Source organism: Rhinolophus ferrumequinum, chromosome 17 (genome assembly GCF_004115265.2).
Source record: "Rhinolophus ferrumequinum isolate MPI-CBG mRhiFer1 chromosome 17, mRhiFer1_v1.p, whole genome shotgun sequence".
In the NCBI taxonomy this organism is placed as follows: domain Eukaryota; kingdom Metazoa; phylum Chordata; class Mammalia; order Chiroptera; family Rhinolophidae; genus Rhinolophus; species Rhinolophus ferrumequinum.
Genome location: NC_046300.1, coordinates 33,057,047 through 33,077,608, shown reverse-complemented (window position 1 = coordinate 33,077,608; position 20,562 = coordinate 33,057,047). Strand labels below are relative to the sequence as shown.

General features: G+C 34.5%; 1 protein-coding gene across 4 annotated transcripts in view; it reads right to left on the bottom strand.

The window, feature by feature from the left end:
- The window catches only part of DNAJC13 (DnaJ heat shock protein family (Hsp40) member C13), a 104,993-nt gene that overhangs the window by 60,106 nt on the left and 24,325 nt on the right, over positions 1-20,562 (bottom strand). For all 4 annotated transcript variants that reach the window (XR_004425461.1, XM_033132542.1, XM_033132544.1 and 1 more), the window contains exons 3-16: positions 17,477-17,552; positions 16,514-16,663; positions 15,992-16,033; positions 13,042-13,242; positions 10,604-10,810; positions 10,417-10,512; positions 9,429-9,520; positions 5,281-5,447; positions 5,095-5,174; positions 4,842-5,011; positions 4,294-4,393; positions 2,538-2,645; positions 1,164-1,319; positions 371-427 (exon numbers count right to left, since the gene is read on the bottom strand). Coding sequence is in view for 3 of the 4 variants with exons in the window: in XM_033132542.1 (XP_032988433.1) it covers positions 371-427; positions 1,164-1,319; positions 2,538-2,645; positions 4,294-4,393; positions 4,842-5,011; positions 5,095-5,174; positions 5,281-5,447; positions 9,429-9,520; positions 10,417-10,512; positions 10,604-10,810; positions 13,042-13,242; positions 15,992-16,033; positions 16,514-16,663; positions 17,477-17,552 (1,702 nt within the window). In the remaining variant the exon portion in view is untranslated. The remainder of the gene's footprint in view (positions 1-370; positions 428-1,163; positions 1,320-2,537; positions 2,646-4,293; positions 4,394-4,841; positions 5,012-5,094; positions 5,175-5,280; positions 5,448-9,428; positions 9,521-10,416; positions 10,513-10,603; positions 10,811-13,041; positions 13,243-15,991; positions 16,034-16,513; positions 16,664-17,476; positions 17,553-20,562) is intronic.

The window sequence follows — 20,562 nt, the reverse complement described above, 5'->3', positions numbered from 1 at the left end:
AAACTAACTCTATTGACAGATTTCTATGTAACCTGAGTACCTAAAGATTTCAATACCATCACCACCAACTCTCTAAAAAAAGAGTGAGAGAATTCTAATTTTTAATTCTTTTTCAATAAAACATATACTGTAGGAAGAGAAAGATTTATTTGCTCTAAACCCACTTAAGAATTGAAACTCTTAAGTTTATTATTGAGAATTGTTTCTGCAACTCATTTAAAACTAATTTCTGAATAAAAATTTAAAATTACTTCCTTACACAGAAAAACTTCATATTTCCCATAAAAATTTAAAGGTAATTTTGTCAGCTTCAAGTAAAATAGCCAATCAACATTCAACTAAGTTTAAAATTTCAAAATTGTTCTCTTACCTCTATTATTGCCTTCATAACCAATCCAGCTCCCTTTACAATTGCCATGGAAGGATGCTTTAAAATAGGGGGAAAAACGTGTCACAGAATAATTTTATTCCAACATATTCGGTTTTTGCTCCAAGTAAGATACGTACTTTTATAAAGGTATAAGCCATAATATTAGTAAAAGATGCATCTCAAAGTCAGATCAGTTTGGTTAAAAATTTTAGGTATTCTTATAATGTACAGCCTTACAGATACTTGAAACAAAGAGTTTACATTAATAGGAAATAGCTGACATTTCAATAACAGTATGTATTTATTTGAATTATAATTACACATATTTAAATTGTAAATACTAAATATTAAAATAGAAATTGGTATTTATAATATAAAAACAAAATTAAAATAACACATACATACAAACATATACATAAAATACCACAGTATCATATGAAATGACAAATGTTTTCAATTGTTTATGAACAGCCCTGCTAAAGCTCATCTTACTATCTGAGAATCTACAAAGAGAAGAAAACTTTGTGCCTACCACAGAAAAAAATGAGTTTTTCACCACTTCTAAGATGGAAAAGATGGGTAACGGAGTTAAAACAAAAGCCATCAACAGAGCACTATATGAAATAACAAGAAGCCTGTGGCATTAAAGGTTCTAATATGATAATATACTAGGCTGTATTTATTTATCAACATTACTATAGAAGCACACATGTATTATTTTAAAAACAAACTGACTCAAAAAGTGGTTCTTTTAGATTAGCTGTTATCCGACAAGAAAAATACAAGATCTCACCTGAAAGAGTTTAAAGAGTGTTCTTCCATTGGATGCTACCATTTCTAAGAGCATATCAAACTGCTGCCCTTCTGTTGTCTCACTATATGGAGCACAGAGGGCAAAAGTAAGGAAGTCCAAGAGTGAGCTAATAACTAGGGCGCCAGTCCCATGATCCTGAAACAAAGCAACATATCGCCTCGACTTAGGACAGAGCGCTTCACGAACATAGCAACGTGTTGCTGTTATTCTATATGTTAGGAGTGAACATTTAATTTCTCAACAAGAGGTTCAAAGTCTGAAGTAGTACTTGTTTTACTAAATGTAGTAAATCCATTACTTACCATAGCTCAAAAATTCAAGATCAAATTTCAAGAGGATAACAAAGACTCCTCAAATACGGACAACTAAAGTTAATGTTTACCTGTATGAAAAGCAATCTCTGACAACACTTCAAACTCTGGCCATTACTCTGCTATTTTGCCGTGTATAATGCGCACTGTGTTGCCCACATTTGTCAGGGAAAAATAAGGATGCGCATTATAAATGCATAGCACTAATTCCGTATCTACACAAATGTTTTCAATTCTTTAATTTGTGCTTATGAGTTAAAAGCCTAACTCTAGAAATCAATAACGATATCCATATGCAAAATAATACCCTGGAATAAGATCATCGGTTTTGTTGAACTTACAAGGAACTTGCTATGACAAAACGTTCTTGGTCCTCTACGATGCGTCAATATCGAAATTTGTTACCAGTACATAAAATTTCTTGTACATTCTATCTGTTCTTCTGTATTGTAATTATTTGTTACATAAAATTTCTTGTACCATAATATGTTAAAAAATAAATGGTAAAATTCCTTTATAATACAAAACACAATTACCTAGACGTAAAACAAATAAAAATTTGAATTAAAAAATTAAAACAAAAGATTTTTTTCCTCTGAAAGTTTGGGCCAAAAATGTGGGTGCACATTATACGCGGGATTATACCATATTATACATGGTAAAATACAGTAGCCCACGCTCCTTCAAAGATGTTATAGGTGCCCATTTCCATAATTGTTAACAAGTGACTGAAGAACAAATTTTAGGCTTGCCTTTCTTTAAAAGAGCTTATTTAATAATGATATTTTAAAGAAAGATGGGAAAAAACATCTAGAATATCATTATAAAAATGTAAAGGCTTTGCAACCCACCTTTCCCAGATGACTGGATACAATCTTAAAACAGAATATTTTATTATTAGTGAGCAAGATGAACTGTGACCAATACTGACCAAAGTTGGGGGCTACAATTTAAAAAAAGAAAAACTGAACAGTCGCAGTTCTGGAATACTTTTCAGTAACGTATGCTGTCTCTCATTTAGACAAAATTAATTATCACTTACCACATGGGAATTAAATTTCTCCAGTAAGTTTTCCAGAAACTTCTTGGAAGAGAGAAGAGAGGCTTTGTTTAGCTGTTCTTGTCTTAAGTCATAGTCATCATGCATGGGCTATTGGTTAAAAACAGTGATAATTTATGAGCATTCCCATGTGCTGGCATCGCAGAAAAGTCATTTATAAACAGTATTTATTAAACAGAAAAAAAAATGGGTAAGACAAAAAGGCAGAAGTGATGACTTCCCGTGGGTCTGAAGAGATTTTATAACTTGTCCAGCAAGTTACTGTGGATAGTACTGCACAATGGTACTCCCTCGAAAGTCACAGATCTTCTTAAAAGGTAAGTAATACCCATTCACACTCCCCAATTTTATAATTTAAATTTGAAACAAAACTTAGCATTAAAAAGCAAGTACTAAAATTCACAGCAAATACTTCTTTGTCTCAAGGTGATTCTCTTTTGACTATTGGGATAACAGAGTATAAAAGGATCCTAGAATGACAGAATTAAAGATACAATCTTAATTCTACTACTGACTGCAGCTGACTTCGGGCAAGTTTAAGTTACTTTAACTCTCTGTCTCATTTTCCTCTGCCTGCTATAAAGTGGGAATAACAGTATGTACTTGGTCTCACTGAACTATTACGAAGCCTACATGAGATAATTCATGTGAAACATATAGCCAAAACCTGATAGGTAATGAGAGTTCAATGTGTTTGCTTCACAATATTGGTATTTTATGTTCTAGTTACCCCACTAATTCTTTTAACGGATTTATTTGGAGTAGTAAAGACAATAAAATTCACTTTGGGGAATAAATGCAAGGTTATATACATGTGATTGTTTATGTTTATTCTATACTACTAAGCTTGCCTAAAACACTTTATATAAGAAATAAAGTATCATATACTATATACAAAATTAAGTAAATGAGAAATTTCAAAGTTATACTGAGCAATTGCTTCTCCCCCCATACCAGTTATCACCAAGTTAGATTTTTACCTCTCACACAGCTTTTAAAAGTGCCTTCTTTAGGCCCTATCCTACACCTTGGAATCCTTATATGATAATATGGTCTACCTGCCTCTGACTTTACCTGTAATCTACTCTCTACATACTAACCATGACCTTTCTAAAATTCAGACCTGACTGCTTCCGTTGAAAATTCTTTCACTTCTCCTCACTAAAAGATAAAAATCTAGCTCTTTTGTCCGATATAAAAGGCTTCTTATGACTATCTCTGCACAGATATCTAGCGGTAACTCTTAATCCCATGTACCCCCAAATATATACCTGATTATCCAGCCACAATTATTTGCGGCTTCCCAAACATGCCTTTGTATATGCTATTCCCTCTCCCAGGAGAGCTGCCTTGCAGCTGGAAAATACTTCCCTGTCCTTCAAGATTCAGATCAAGTATAACGTCTTCTCCTTACCGCAAAACCAAAATTAAGTGCTGCTTTCTAGGGATTCCATGGTCCCTGTGACTTTATATTGCATACATATGCCTATCTTACCAGGTTTTAAGGAGGACAGAACTTTGGTTTAATATCTTTGTATTTCTAGTACATAGCACAGAGTGCCTAGTTTACAGGATATGCTAAGCAAAAGTTTATTTGAATAAACAAATGGCTATGAGAGCAATTTAGGAAATACAGAACCATTGAATTTCATTGGTAAAATGAAAATTTGTGTTTGTGGAAACAGAAATCAGTCGTCAACTTAAGAAAAACCGGTTTCCTTACAAAACCACTACTTACACACATGAGGGCACAGAGCATATCAACAGCTGCGTGGATTACTCCATTGTTGTTCCTCTTGAGTGCTTTTACTACCTTCACTCCTAGACGCTCCCGAAACCTTGTGGAACAAAAAACAAGCAGATAATAGCATATCAGAGCACTAATCTATTATTTTATTATTAAAATACAATGTAAGTCATCTTAAGTTTCCATTGAATTACTACAGTAATTATATATTTTGAATTCCATCCCTGGAATGTATCAGTTTTCATAATAATTTTTTTCTTTGAGGGGAAAGATTTTCTTAAGATTAATTAAAACTAAAAGGCATGTAATTTCCCATTCAAATTCACCAAAAAGAGAATCAGTAATATTTCGGGTATGATACCAATATCCCCTTCAGTTTCACTCACCTTCCTTTTTTATTTCTCATGTATAAAAACGACTGTATTACCATATAAAAGATATCAGGTTTAGTCAGCTACAAAGAGGTGAATTGTTGATTATTTGTCAAATTGAATTGCTCAAATTCTCTAAAAGAAGTTATGTTTCAGAAGACAACTTACTTTGGAAGCTGAGTAAAGGCTAGAAAACCAGCTTTGGAAGCCACAAGCCTCCTCACAGCCTGGAACTGACTCTCAAGTTCTGCATTTGAAGCAACAACATCTCCCTCTTGGGACAACAAGGCCGTTATGGCATTATTGATCAGTTTTTCTTTGTTTTCTGAGAAGAGACCCTAGGTGAAAAAGGATTATTTCAAAAAAGGTTCTATACCAACAGTTAATGACAATGAACAAATTATGATACAACTTATCTTACATCCTGCGTTACTGCATGCAAAACTCCGCTATACGAAATATTAGCATTGAACCTGAATACAGCATCTGCAAAGTTGCCATCTGTAAGGAGATGAAAAGATTCAAAAAGATTTAGAGATTTGCATTCCTAGTTATTAAATTATTAAGTAGATGGTTGAAATGTAGTTACATTTAAATAAAAACTTACTTGGAGGTGTAGCCAGGAATCTGAGGTGAAGGCTCTCTACTTCCTCATCAACAGGCATGCTGAGTAACCCCCATCGCTGACCTTTATGGGTTGACGTCATTTTTACACAAACATCTCTATTACCAGAGGCTCTTACTCCATCCAGCAAACTTGCTAATAAGGAATCTCTAAGCAAGGTTAAAAATAAAAAGGTTTTATCACTGACAATTAAGGGGAATTTTGATTCAGAATGTAACATAGGCCCTTTAGCAGGTAACCTGCTGGGAGTGGGGTACTTTGGGTTAGAGGGGAAGCACAAAAGAACAGTGACTTCAGGAGAGAGCCTAGAGTTCCAATATCATTAGCCTCTTCACTTTGCGGTCACATACTTTGTACAAGTTACTTAAGGATTGCAGCTTTAATGTTTTTCTGTTATTTCTTTAAGGTTACTTTTTAACAGCTTTATTGAGGTATAACTAACAAATCACAACATTCACCTAACTAAAATGTAGTTTGATAATTTTTAGTAAATTTATACAGCTATGAAATCACCACCAAAATCCAGTTTTGGTACACCCCAAAAAGCTTCCTTGTACCCACTTGCAAAAAACTCCCCAGCCCCAGGGAACCACTATCTGCTTTCTTTCTCTATAGTTTTGCTTTTTCAAGAAACTTCATCAAGAGATGAAGAGACAAGGAGGCCTGATGGCTCAGTTGGTTAAAACGTGAGCTCTGAACAACAGGGTTGCCGGTTCGATCCCCACATGGGTCCGTGAGCTGCGCTGTCCATAACTAGATTGAAGGACAACGACTTGGAACTGATGGGCCCTAGAGAAACACAATGTCCCCCAACATTCCCCAATAAAATCTTAAAAATAAAATAAAATAAAGTAAAAAGAGATGAAAATACAAGCCACAGGCTGGGGGAAAAAGGCATATGTGATAAAGGTCTATTATCCAAAATATACAAGGGACTCTTAAAATTCAACAGTAAGAAAAACCCAATTAAAAAAGGATCTAAACGAAGTTCTTAACAGAGACCTCACCAATGATATTGGTGACAAGTAAACATATGAAAAGATGCTCTACATCAGGGGTGTCCAAACTGAGGCCCGCGGGCCAACTACGGCCCATAATTCATTTTTAATTGGCCCGCAGCAAATTCCAAAAATATATTTAGTTTACTTAAATAAACCAGGTGAGGCAACACGTACTTCACCTCGAGTAAGTGGCCCGGCTATTTGTGTATTCTACCGTATATGGCCCTTGGTGAAAACGTTGAAAAAAGTTTGGACACCCTTGCTCTACATCATACATCAGGGAAATGCAAATTAAATCAACAGATGAGATATCACTACACAGCTATTAGAATGGCCAAAGTCGGGAAAAACGACATCGCCAAATGCTGACTAGGATGTGGAGCAACAGGAACTCGCCTTCACTTTTTGCGTCCCTTTTTTGGGAACGCAAAAAGGCACAGCCACGTTTGGAAGACAGTTAGGCAGCTTCTTACAATACTCAACATCCTCTTATTGTATGATCCACTGATCATAGTCCTTTGTTTTCACCCAAAAGCACTGAAAACTTATGGCCACACAAAACCCATACACTGATGTTTACAGGAGCTTTATTATTCATAATTGTCAAAACTCGGAAGCAACCAAGATGTCCCTCAGTAGTTGAACAGATAAATAAACCATAGTACATCCAGACTATGGCACATTATTCAGTGCTGAAAAGAAAGAAGCTAGTGGGCTATGAAAAGACATGGAGGAAAACTTGAATGCGTGTAACTAAGTGAAAGAAGCAAGTACGGAAAGGCTACAAACTGTATAATTCCAACTATGACACTGGAAAAAGGCAAAATTGCAGAGACAGTAAAAAGATCAGTGGTTGCCAAGGTTTACAGGGAGAGGAAGGGGTGAACTGGCAGAGCACAAAGGATTTTCAGGCAGTGACACTATTCTGTATGATACTATAATGATGAACATATGTCATTATACGTTTGTCCAAACCTATAGGTTCACCCATTATAACAAATGTACACTCTGGTGGGGATGCAGATAATGGGGAAGGCTATGTAAGTGGGAGGTGGGAGGTAGGGAGTAGAAAGTATATGAGAAATCTCTGTACCTTCCGCTCAGTATTGCTGTGAACCTAAAACTGCTCTAAAATACAAAGTCTATTAAGAAAAACTTTACTGAAACAAAATCATTAATACGCAGCCTTACGTGTCCTGCTTATTTCATGTTTTTAAACTCCAGTCCTTTTTGTCACTGAGGAGTATTCCATTGTATGGATGCAGAGCATTTTTGTCTATCCATTCACCAGGTGATGTATATGTGCATTGTTCCTAATTTGGGCTATTATGAGTAATGTGATTATGAACATTCACAGACGAGTCTGTTTGGGCATGTTTTTTTCATTTCTCTTGGGTAGATACTTAGGAGAGAACCTGCTATGTCACATATGTTTAATCTTTTACAAAATTGCCAAACTGTTTTTCAAAGCAGTTTTATTATTTTACATTCTCACCAGCAATGTATGAGAGTTCCAGTTTCTCCACATCCCTACCAACATCTTGCACTATTAGTCTTTTTGATGTTACCCATTTTAGTGGATATGTAGTAGTTTTAATTGTCTTTTCCCTAATGACTCATTTTTTCATGTGTTTATTTACCATTCATATCTTCTCTGATGAGGTGTCTATTTGAATCTTTTGCTTATTTATTATTGGCTTATTTATTATCCAAGCCCTTTATCAGCTATGTTTTCCAAATATTTTCTCTGTGTCTGTGGCTCGTCTTTTCCTTTTCATAATGGGCAAAATTTTAAATTTTGACAAAGTCTAAACAACAATCAATTTTTTTCTTTTATGAATTATGCTTTTGGTATTATGTCTAAGAAATCTTTTCCTAATCAAAAGTCACAAAGAAATTGCTTTACTTTCTGAATGTTTTATTGGTAGTAATGGCACCTACTTCCTAGTGTTACCATTAAACAATATAATATGTTCGTACATACATCTACATAATAAACATGACAAACTGTAAGCACTGAGATTCTTCCTCTGATTAGAACACCTGCACTATTTTTTCAGAAGTTCTCTTCCTTGAATTCAGGACAGGAAAAAAATATAACCTTTTGCTTAAGATGCTATTTTTGTTGACCTTAGATCAAAAGCTTTCTAAGGTAAGAAACAGTTACTGGTCAAACTACAGGAAGTGAAAATATTTCCATAGGGCTGCATTACAGACAATGGCAAAATGTACAAGAACTATTTCAACTAACTTTTAAAAACAGATTCAGTATTCATCTATTTACTTAAAGAACTGCCTGGAATGTAAACACTGCTTAGTATATAAAGGGAGATCCAGTCATTCACAGTAGGAGAGCACAATAAGTGTGTATACTTTACAGGAGGAGTTTATGAGCTATAACATCTCACGGGTTTTCAAATCAACAGCCAAGTTACAGCAATATAAAAATATGCATAATTCACTGGAAAATCAGCAACTAGCCTAACAATACTAACTTACAGAAATCTAACTTTGAGTGTAGTATTTATATTAATGTAACTTGCTGCTGTTATCTAAACAATTTAACAATAAAAGTAGTAGGTACTATTGTAAAATATTCTTTAAAAGCTAGTTTCAAAAATACACTTTATTTCCATCATTTTGTTTAAGATCAAGTCACCATTTTTATTCTCTTTAGGAATTTGAAAACTGAATGGTCATTTTATTTTATTTATTTATGTTTGACTATTTTGTTTTTATTAGTTTCAGGTGCACAAAACAATGTAATAGTTAGACATTTATCATTTATATCCCTCACACAGTGACAACCCTCCTCCCCCCATCCACTATCCCTCTGACATCGCACACAGTCATTGCATTTCCACGATCTCTATTCCTAATGCTGTACTCCGCTTCTTGTAACTGTATATATATAAATAAATTTTATATAAATAAATTTTATATATAAATTTTTTATATATAAAATTATACATATAAATATATACATAAAATTGTAGTTGACATTGTTGTCTTTTCCTAAATGACATAATTTAAAGTTCTGGATTATAAATCTTTGTTTTTCCTCTTTGATGGAGCACTTTGCCTTTCACATACTAAGATCTCGAAAGCTTAATGAACTAAAAAAAATACCTTTCTGTTGAAGAATATTTCCGTATTTGCCCTTTTATAAATTCAATGGTAAAAAGTTGTGGATTTTCCGAGTCACAAACCAATGCAAATACCTAATGAAAACAAAAAACAAGTTCAACAAAAGATGTTTAGTTTTACGGCATCTCGTTAGAAAAACCACATGTTATCACTTTTATTAAGCATGATCAAAAAATATGGTGAATGCTGCTGCCGAGTGCTATCCAACGGACAGGCAGGGATTTTCACTACAGGAAGAGGAGAATCAAACCTTAGTAACAATGTGTGACAAGTTTCAGCTTGTTCGATGCAGTCAGTCGGAAGTGAGCTACGGTTGAGAAGGTGTGCTTTAAAGTATACTGTAAATCATGGATCACGAACAATGCATTAACATGAAATGGGCATGGGATTTCATCCTCCATCATGACAACATTCCATGTAAAACATCACTTCTGGTACAATTTCTGTCAAATAAAAACATTACAGTGTGTCCTCATCTGCCTTATTTACCGGATCTGGCACTGTGTGACTTTTGGCTCCTCCCCAAAGTCAAAATGACCATGAAAGGTAAACATTTTGAGTTTATTCAGGACAGCAAGGCAGCCACGACAGTGCAACTAAAGACTCACTAAAGAGGACTTCCAGAACTGCTTCAGAAAGTGGCAAGAATGATGGGATAACTGTGTTCGAAGCAAGGGGGAGCATTTTGAGAGGGATTAATGGCAATGTGTCTTTTATTGTAATAAAATTTTTTAATTTAAACATTCACCACATTTTTTGATCACACCTTTTTATTCATACACAACTACTGAATAAAAAGTTCCATTCATTGTATACTTGGAAAATAAATTTTGAAATATTCATTGTTCTAAAGATAAATACAATAATGTGAAGAATACATATTCTTCCTATTTCTCATTCTTTAAGCATGAAAAAAATATTAAAATAGAAATTTGTCAATGGAAAGAAATCTCATTTTAATGAAACTTACTTCTCCTAAAGGTTTCAATGTTGCAATATTATAGGTTGCTGGATCACGTTCTACCAAACATGTTTCTGTAAGAGCTAGAACTCTTTTTACAGGTTCCTTCAAACAAAATTGAGACATTAAAAAGTTATTAAAGAAAAATGTCAAAATCAGATGAACAAATTTTTTTTTTTAAACACATGGGTCTTACCGAATGTCTTGGAGATATTTTTTGGACTATAAATTCTGCTAAAGATGTGATGGATTCATCAGTGCTGTATTTTCCAAAACGGAGATTCAAATATTGCTCAAATTCTAAAGGTTCTTTTCTGATCCGCAATGAAATACCTATGTAGTTGCCAGCATGATCTATTGCACTTTTGATAATTTCTTCTCTTTGCTCTGATGCAAATAAATGCTGCAGAAATTTTGAAATTTAAAGTCAGGGTTGAAATAACTAATATGTAACCATATTGAATCAACTTAGAGGGAAGAGATTAAAGTAGCAATTCAAAAATAGATCTTACCAGAGGTAAATAAGCAATGTGTTGTGATAGAAACAATATTACTGAATTAAAATCACACAATCTTGAGATATGGAGTCTTGCAAATAACTCACGGAATGGAAGTTATACCATGGTTCTCATCACCATATGAAAAACAGCACTCTGAGGCTTTCTAAGGGGTCCCAAGAGACCCCAGCCAAGTCCAGCAGGGGTGGTGGGTACTCTACGGGCAGAATTCCAATATCAACTAAGGTAGCTATAATTTAATCTGTTTTCATATAATGGGCTTTCTTGAAAGATTACCCTAAAGAATGTTTAAATGTTTACAAGTCATTGGTCCATGGATACTACAAACCAATCCCCAGGAGTGTATTTCCAACGGTTAAGAATAAGGTATTGATTGCTACTTGCATCTGGTGCCTGGAGACCAGAAGCAGTAACTGTCCTGCAAAGGGTATGAGAGTCCCACACACACAATAGCTCCCCTACTGAGAAACCAATAGCTCCCCTACTGCCCAGAATGCCAATAGCTCCCCTACTGAGAAATACTGGATCAGATCATGTTTTAAAACCTGATTTTATTTCCAGCAGCTTATCACAGTTGCTATGGATGTAGATGGCAGCAGATAAGATTTGTTGAATGAATCTGTCATGCTATTACATTTGTAGTGAGTTGACTCATTTTAGCCAGTGTCTTAAAAGGCAGAGAATATGCTTAGAAATTAGATGATTAACACTGCTTAATGCCATTAAGCAATAAAATATGTTGGCAACTGAGGAGTATCAGAATTCTCATCCCTAATATTTACCATATGCATAATTCAAGGCTTGAGTGATACAGTTATGTGTGTCACAGTTATCTGTATCTATGAGTGATAACTGTGACACAGTTATCCTGTTAAGATGTACAAGGCCATATTCCTATAATTAGGTATGTTCTCCACCAAGGGGTGAATGATTACAAACTTCCCATGTCCAGGGAAGAGACACGCCTTTGGACAGCATGAGCACAGCAGGCTTCAGGTTGCTTTAGCATGGGAGAGGGAACTAACTTCCTTTTTGGGCCTTCATCTTTAGGTCTAGATTCAGAGGTCGTAACACATCTACATGTGTGTTCCTAGATGAGGGACAGTAGGATGATACCCATCACCTGGATAAAGAGTGAAATCTAGGATGGAAAGAGGCCTGTAAGCTCTGAAGAGCTAACACATTTTGCAAATCAGATTGTTTGCCTTCCCTTTCATTCTTTCTACTTCCCCTTTGATACCCTCTAGCCTGTTATGTATTTATTAGGTTGGTGCTAAAGTAATTGCGGTTTGAAAGGTTAAAAATAATTGCAAAAACCACAATTACTTTTGCACCAACCTAATAAAAGTTCCAGGCTTGCCCTGGCTCTGCTACCCTAGGAAGGATAACTGTGTACCGAACACTGAGTCTTGGAGTAGTATACCCAGGCCATTAAGGTAGCTACAGGAATTAAAATTCTCAAGAGAAAGCTCAACTAAGCCCCTCCATGAGCACACTCTCTCTTTACTGTTCATCTTTGAGATGTGGAGTTTCATTAAGGCAGGATGTTTCTTATTTAAAATAAAACAAAACACGTCATCATCTACAGCTCAGATTAACAACCAGGGTCTCAGCATCTTAAATGGCTTCTGTTATAACCTACAATTTACATGTAATTCAGAATTTCAAGACTAAAACATGCAATGAATCCCAAAGTTGGAGTTTCGATGAATACTCAGATTTCAGATTATAAATAGCTGGGCAAAGGAAAGATGATTATAAAAATAAGAGATTTTAAATTACTTTTTCAAAGGAAGCTTACAAAATGTCAGGTAAGACATTAATAATAATGAACAATTCTAACTACTATTTATTGAACACTAAGCCATACACTGTGCCAAACTTTGTATATAATCTCACCTGATCCTCAAAACACAACAACAAACAACCTATGACTCTCCTCATTTTAAAGAGCTGCAAATTGGGATTCAAGCTCTTTGATACCAAAGCCTGAACTCTTAATACCATACTTCCTCCCAAAGGACTCACATGAAATTTCAAAATAAAGTATAAAAACCCTGCTTTCCTTCAAATGGTCATGTTCCTTTTTAAATGACTTTTTAAAAACAGTACTTACCAATCTACTAAATCCTCCATAAAGTATACAAAACCCTCCCTGATAATCAGAGAGATCTACAAAGCCTTCAATATTTCTATAGTCATAGGAACAGAGGACTCTGTTAGTTGCAGGGTTAATTTGATCAAAGCCTCCAGGAGTTACTTCCAAAATGACAGGTTTTCTGGTATCACTCCAGTGATGCTTATAGCAGTTATATCTCTAGAGAAAAAAAATATTAATTTTAGGTTCATATATACACATGCCATAATGTTACATTTAATGTACCAGTCTCTGCTGAAACAACGAAAAATCTAAACAATACTATAAATATTTAGAGTTACTATCCAAATGGTTAAAAACATTAATTTTAGCTATTTGGAGGTTTTTGCTTATTTAATTAAGAGTGTTCACTCTGAAGATAATATATCCTTTTTAAATTAACAAAGTTTTGGGTTACAATATTTTGTAAAACAATTTTAAGTTACTCTTATGCAAATCTATAAAAAGAAAAACAAAGGAAATACTCAATAGAAACGTTATTCTGAAAGAGTTACTGGAAAAAAAGATTTCAACTTTTCTTGATAGATTCTTTTAATTAAGTTAGATCCAGAAAAAGCTAAGTCACATTTCGGGGAAGTTACAGTATTCAATTTAAACAACCTAAGCTAGCTAGTTCAGTATATTAATATAGATTTTATTTCTACAGACACAAAAAAGCTGAAGCCTCAGTCTGACATTAGGCTTTTCTAATCATACCAATGAAAAATTATCTTGAGATCTCATTAGCAAATAAAATTCTATTTAGACCATAACATTCTTTTGTAAATTAAAGTACCTAATATCAGGAATGATTAGAATTGTCAACACTCATTTACTACTCAGTTCTAAATTCTTAATAAAAACAAAAAAGGGTTTACTTGAGGCAGCTAAACAAAATTATATGATACAGAAAAAAATAATTTAAAATAAGCAAAGAGAACACAAGGATAACTAAGTGTCAGACATGAAATGAATATCTCTTTGCCCACCCAAAAGTCCACGAAGTTTCCTACCCATCAATATGAAGAGGAAAACATGGTCAGTTACATGACTCCTAAGGTAAAAATAAATTGGTGGCTCAAGACTACAACTATTTCTAATACTGAAATGAGAGAGAAATTCTCTTGTGGGTGTTCATTAAAGAGAGTAAGGCATTAAATCATAAACAACTCCACTAATATCCCAACACTAAACCCAGCTATGAGGTTCACAGAATCACATCACCATCAAGTCCCACCGCATTATGGATTGATGGCATCATACACCCTATAGTTCCATAAACGGAATTCTGCAGAAAGACAAAAGGATGTATTTAGAGCCTGGATTTGGAACTAAAGGATGGGGCAGCACCACACCTCTCCAAGAGTGTGGGTAGAAGGGAAGCCACAAAACACGGCTTTTCTAAACTATGCCTATTTACATGCCCCCAACCAACTCTGCAGGATATTCTCCATTCCTCCCAGCAGATAATCAACTGTCAAAATGAGATATGCCCAATGGCAACACATCATTATCTCTCAGGATTGTGGAGGCCAAGAAAGAGACTTCAGAGACTCTGATTTAGAGGACATCTAGGGGCAATTTTGAAGGTCTGTGGGCCAAATTCAATGAATATAAGAGTGTTGTTTAGCCAGCACGGCATCTGGGGGTGAAGGAGATGCCACTTATTTCAGATATAGAATCAGGTAGACGGTCCTTCAAGAAATCTTCTAGAGATACTGCTTCCACCAAAAGTTTTGAAAAGTGTTAAACTGTTTAACTGATACAAAGGGAAGCTTATAAACAAAATCTGTAAAGCAGTTGTTTTCCAAACAGATGAGATATACAGAAAACTCACCTTGTAACATAAATTAAAATAAGCATACCAAATTATGATTTATAGAAATTTGTCTGTGGCTTAACAGCAACAAGAAACAAGCAGCTCACCAAATGCCATTAAACTATTTTAAATGGTTCCTGGACACCCAGCCAATTGCCTGAGTTAAGTCAGTAAGGCTTCTGGGATGCTGAAATAAGCAGTAGAACATCCACAGAAAGGATGAGAGCTTGAAAATGACAAGGGAATGGTACTGCCAGCACATCAGAATTCAGTCCTGCCTTTTGCCAGAAGCCAGATTTCTGAACAGTGCTATGAGTTTAGGCATTATTCTGCCCTCTCCAATCCCCCAATCGTAACAGCATACCTTTTCATGGAAAAAAAACCTCAGTGTTTCAAGGGAATGAAAAAAGCATACACTCAGTAAATTGCCAGTTCCCCACCCTAGAAATCTCTAATTTCATTTAAATGCTGCTGCAACATGAGTAGAAAAAGCCTTGGGAAAGTTAAGAAGATTCTAACTAAGTAACCATGACTTCCTCAAAGCTGTCAGTACACTATGCGAAACTTCATTACTAGCCAGATCCAGTGCAAGAACATATAGTAAGACAGTTTCAATCCACCCAAACCTTACAACTTTAATATTCCTGCAATAGGATCCAGTGCAAGATCCAGTGCAGGAAGATAGAGTAAGACAGTTTTGATCCACCCAAATCTTACAACTTTAATATTCCTGCAATAGGACACTCCTACACCAAACAACTACTGCATGTTCCAACAAGTCTTATCAGCAGTGCAATGTTTACTGCTGCTGTTTAGAATACTGAATAAAGACACCTGAACAGTGACAGCCTTGTTTTTAATGCTCCATAGTTCTCTGAAGACTTTTCCCAACTATCAGCATTAACAGTCATAAATCTAATTCCTCATATCTGCGTTTCCTGTTAAACTACATTCATCTATGACGCAGTCTCAGGAGACTTAAAGTTATGCTTCCTTTATTCCCTTTAGCTTTGTCAGAAAAGGAACACACAGATCATGGAATGATTTTTTACAATAAAAGGCAACATTTGAACAAATAAAAATAGATATTAATAAACGTTAAATACTTGCCCTTCCTGTGATTTTTCCTTCTGAAAAATCAGTTCTAAATCTCTGAAAGAAAAAAACAACTACAGTTAATGGCAATAAGACTTGCAGGGCAAAATCAGAGAGCTGTCCTTTCTACTCAAAGCAAGTAAAATCCCAACTTGGTAACCTTGATATCTAAAAAATATGATCAAAGTTATAGTTTAAGGATATTTAATAGAAAGTATTTCTATTTTTCTACTTTAAAATTCTATTTTTCTGTTTTAAAATTCTGGAATTTTATTGAAAAACAAGATAAATTAAACATGTAACTGCTTTGTTCTGTAAATACACTTAAAAAGACTAAAAACTATCAAATACACAGGATTTTCCAGTCTTTCAGTTAGAGGTAAGTACAAGTTTCACAGTGTCAAGTTAAAGGTCATTAAGGAAAAAACAAGCATAGTGGGAACAAAGGCTCTGAACGTTAATACCTATACTTTAAAAAACTGTTTCATTTAAAAGAGAAGAAGGAAATTTAGTTTATTAACATGGAACTGTTCTTACCAATGCTTCTGTAAGAAGTTCTGTTCTGTGCTCTGTAGAAAATTTTAAAGTTTCTGATTTTTTTCCACTGCCTTTACGAAACGTGAGGTTGAACTCTGTTCCTTGTCCTTTTCCAACAGGGCTAATGCTGCAAATGTCTCCATAAGGCCACTAACAAAAGAAAGGAATTCTTTCAACTGGTGCTATAATATAATGAAATGCAACAATTACTTCCACTACTTTAATTTCACAATCACTGATTAAATGAGAAAAATTTTACAAAATAATACTGAGGTCTAATAGAAGTTATGTCTTACAATACTTCTATAACAATTTTAAAGGTTTTCAGTCATGAGAGACAATGATAAAAAAAAATCCTATCTGTATTCCAATTTTAATGATTAATGACATTAATCCAAAGCAATTAAAACACACAGAAGTGAAACGAATTGGGAAATAAAATTTTATGATTACCTGAAAATCTGTTAAAAAAAAAACAAACCGAATCTGTAAAACATGCTCAATTTACAATTAAAATAAACTAGTATATAAATGTTTACTTATCCATATTCAGATTAGTCTTGACTTTATAATCAGTAATCCTACTTCAATGACAAGTATGTTCCAACCATTATACTTGAGATTGCACTTGTTATTTATGTATGCCTGCACTACAGTAACACAGCCTTTAAAATTATAAAGAACTAATTTACCAACTTGACACAAAACAGATGGCTACAATCTACACTAATATATCAAAAGCTTATACCATTTAGAGCCAAGAAGTAAGCACATTTTCTTACCACCCCCCCCTTTATTTATTTTTAGTCCAAGCACTGAGAATTATGTAAGTATATCAATCTCTCTCAGATTTGATATTTCGAACCTAAAGTACTGATTTCAGGCCAGGGCATTACGGGTCATATCCTGGCTTTTAAAATTCAAATGATGTTCAAACAAACACCTAACATCTAACTTGATTACCTGATTTGTTACTTCTAAAGTATTGGGATTATATGTAGTAATCGCATGGGTTCCAACTGAAAAGACACGCTTATACCTACAAAGGAAAACAAGTACTTAAATTTAGTCTTAAATGAAAGAAACATTTTGTAAGAAAATATATATGATATCAACACAAAAGGAATTTCAGTAAATAGAAATGTGTTAGTTGATTAATAGTGACTAAATGTAGCTTAGTTTTATATTCTCACTTTTTTTTAATGCTCTGAAATGTTATTGGCATTAAAACCCACCCACCATTCATTTGACTGTGAACTAGTAAGATCCTTAAGTAGAAAAGTATGATCTATACAAGCAATCCTGTGTTATTAATGTGCACGGAGTTAGCAAAGCACTACGTGAGGATCCCAAGACTCTAAAAGGAAAGTTTCTATTAAAAAGAAAAAGACACTGCGCACTACTAATTCTTTCAAAATATCCTTTTAACAAAACCATGATACAAAGGAAGGAACAGCTATGACCTGCAACTGGTCAGTCAGAGCCATATTCTGGAATCTTAACCATTTCTACTTAAGCAACTATTACCTATTACATTTTTAAGTGTTGCAATTTTATGGAAGTAGGAAGTCTATACCACAGACAAGCAATTTTCACTTCTCACTTCGCTTCCTTCACTTAAAGTAACATCTCAAGGAGAAAAAACATTTGGGCATCAGTAATCCTTTAGAAGAGAGAAGAATTCATAATGATAAAAGTGAAATTGCATTAGAAAAATTTGCATGTAATATCCAAGTGTTCCAGCATCATGTGTTGAAAAGACTACCTTTGCTGCTGGAGCTGGCTTTTAATACAATATTGTGTATAAAATATAAAATTTCTATAAAGCAGATGTGATACTATTTGCACTTCTGGGTAAAAGATGTTCAAATCCCACATAATAATCACTAGATAATAATCCCAGATAAAAATCCCTGATAATAATCACTAAGAGTTACACAAAGAAAAAACAAAAAGAATTCAATATAGACTTATCTAAGGTTTAGAAGCTGGCAAGGTCAAGAGCTAGGGTCAATAAAGCAATGAGGGGGGAAAAACCAAAGTCACTCAGGACTCCTAGGGTTATCAGAGGTGGTGAGGTGTGTAAACGCCAGGCAGCTAAAGAGAAGATTAACTCTTCTCTGGAAGAATTCTGTTCCTACTTACAAGAAAGGTCTCAAAAATTCACAAGTTTCATTTTCCCTCCACTCTTCTCTCAATTCCCTCTAACTAGGCATTAGGCAGACTGTCTATGAATGTGGGCATCTGCCACTGAATCTCATAGATTGATCACCACACATCCCAACGTACTGAAGTTAAAATCCTGTTCAAATACTAAAACACTACTCTTAAATTCAGAGCACTTGCTACAATAAACGTATGAAAATATTAAAGTGATTCACAGACAGATTTTACTTATAATTTCCACCCAGAAAAAATTAAGAACCTGTGTTTTCAACATTACTCTGAAGTTTTCCACAATGAATCTGCACTGCTGCTTTAACTGAAACGCATGTCTCTTCCTTCCTATCGGAAATGGCTTGCTTAGGCCAAAAAGGAAACTGCTCCTTTGTGAAAGAAAAGTACTTTGTACCCCGAAATTTACTCCCCCTTCCATAATAAACAATTTAATTATGTGCTTTACAAGTGGGAAACGGCAGGCATAAAACAAAGGCTACTTTGCCAGCTCAGCGTCTATGTTGATGGTGAACAGACCTGAATTACTAAGTGCACAAGTAGTGGCTGCAAAGTGAGACCCATGAAAACTATTACAAAGGTAAAATAAAATGGGTGATATGAATATCCTCAAGGGTATGAACAAAAAAGGGGCTATGCTGGCGAGCCTGAGAAGCTCAACAACTGAAAGTAACCATAAGCGATGTTTTGATCATAAACAATTCCTAACTGGGCAGGTTATGATAGGAAGTCACAGCCTAAGGCCTATATGACTGATTAACCTCTACCTTAAGCGAGCCCGTTCCATTGTTTTTGTGCATCTAGAATAACATAGTGAAAATGTTAAAATGATCTTTTTTCCAGACCTTCAAAGATAAACATCCCTGGTACCCAGCAAAACATCCCCAACACTCCTCTTTATTATCTTTTACCTGCACACCTCTGTAAACTATGGATGTTAAATATTAACTATCCTGCAGCCATCAATGCAAAAGAAGTATGTATCTCTCCATTTTACTTTTTATCCAGTCCTAGAAATTTCCCCGCTTTACTTTCTCCCACCTCCCTAATTTACCATCAATGAATTTCATGGAACCTTTCTTATATCTTCTCTTTTGATTCTAATGTATAAAATAAACTGCAAAACAGGTACTCACTCCCTAGAGCATTTCTCAATCCTTTGAGATTTCGCTTTCAAGACTGGCCCCAAACCTTGGCTCAAATGAACTCTTTAAACCTTTCTTTAGGCTTGAAATTACTTTTGTTAACAAGGGAAATATCTAGAGGAGTTATCTTAATTTAGGCATATTAAAAGAAAGAAAAATATTTATTCATCTTTACTTCCACACTACCAATAAAATATTACTGAAATGTTGGGGTTGGATTAGGAATACACACACACACGGTGCTAAAAAATGTATACAAATTTTAAGAAAGGAAAAAACTATATTAAAATTATAATATTCAATATATACTGGTAACAAAAGATGAATACAAGTCATGTTTGACTTCTGCAATTACAAGAGGTGCTCAAAGTGGCTACCATCCGCGTAATTTTACTAAAGTTTTTTCCTTTCTTAAAATGTGCATACATTTTGTTTGGTTGTGTGTGCGTGTGCATGTGTATAGTGAATATATATATATTATACTTACGTATGTGTGTGTGTGTGTGTGTGTGTATATATATATATATATAAAATATATATACTCATATATGGATATGGAGCCTCTTAAAATTGAAGCCCTAAGTTCCCAAAATTCCATGCAAAATTTGTCGTATACAGACCTGTTTCTAGAAAGAGGGGTTCAATTAGCAACTCTGAAACAACAGAAAATTTTTAACACTGGCCATTTATTTTTTACATTAGGACTGATAAGAAATACTTTAAATTTAG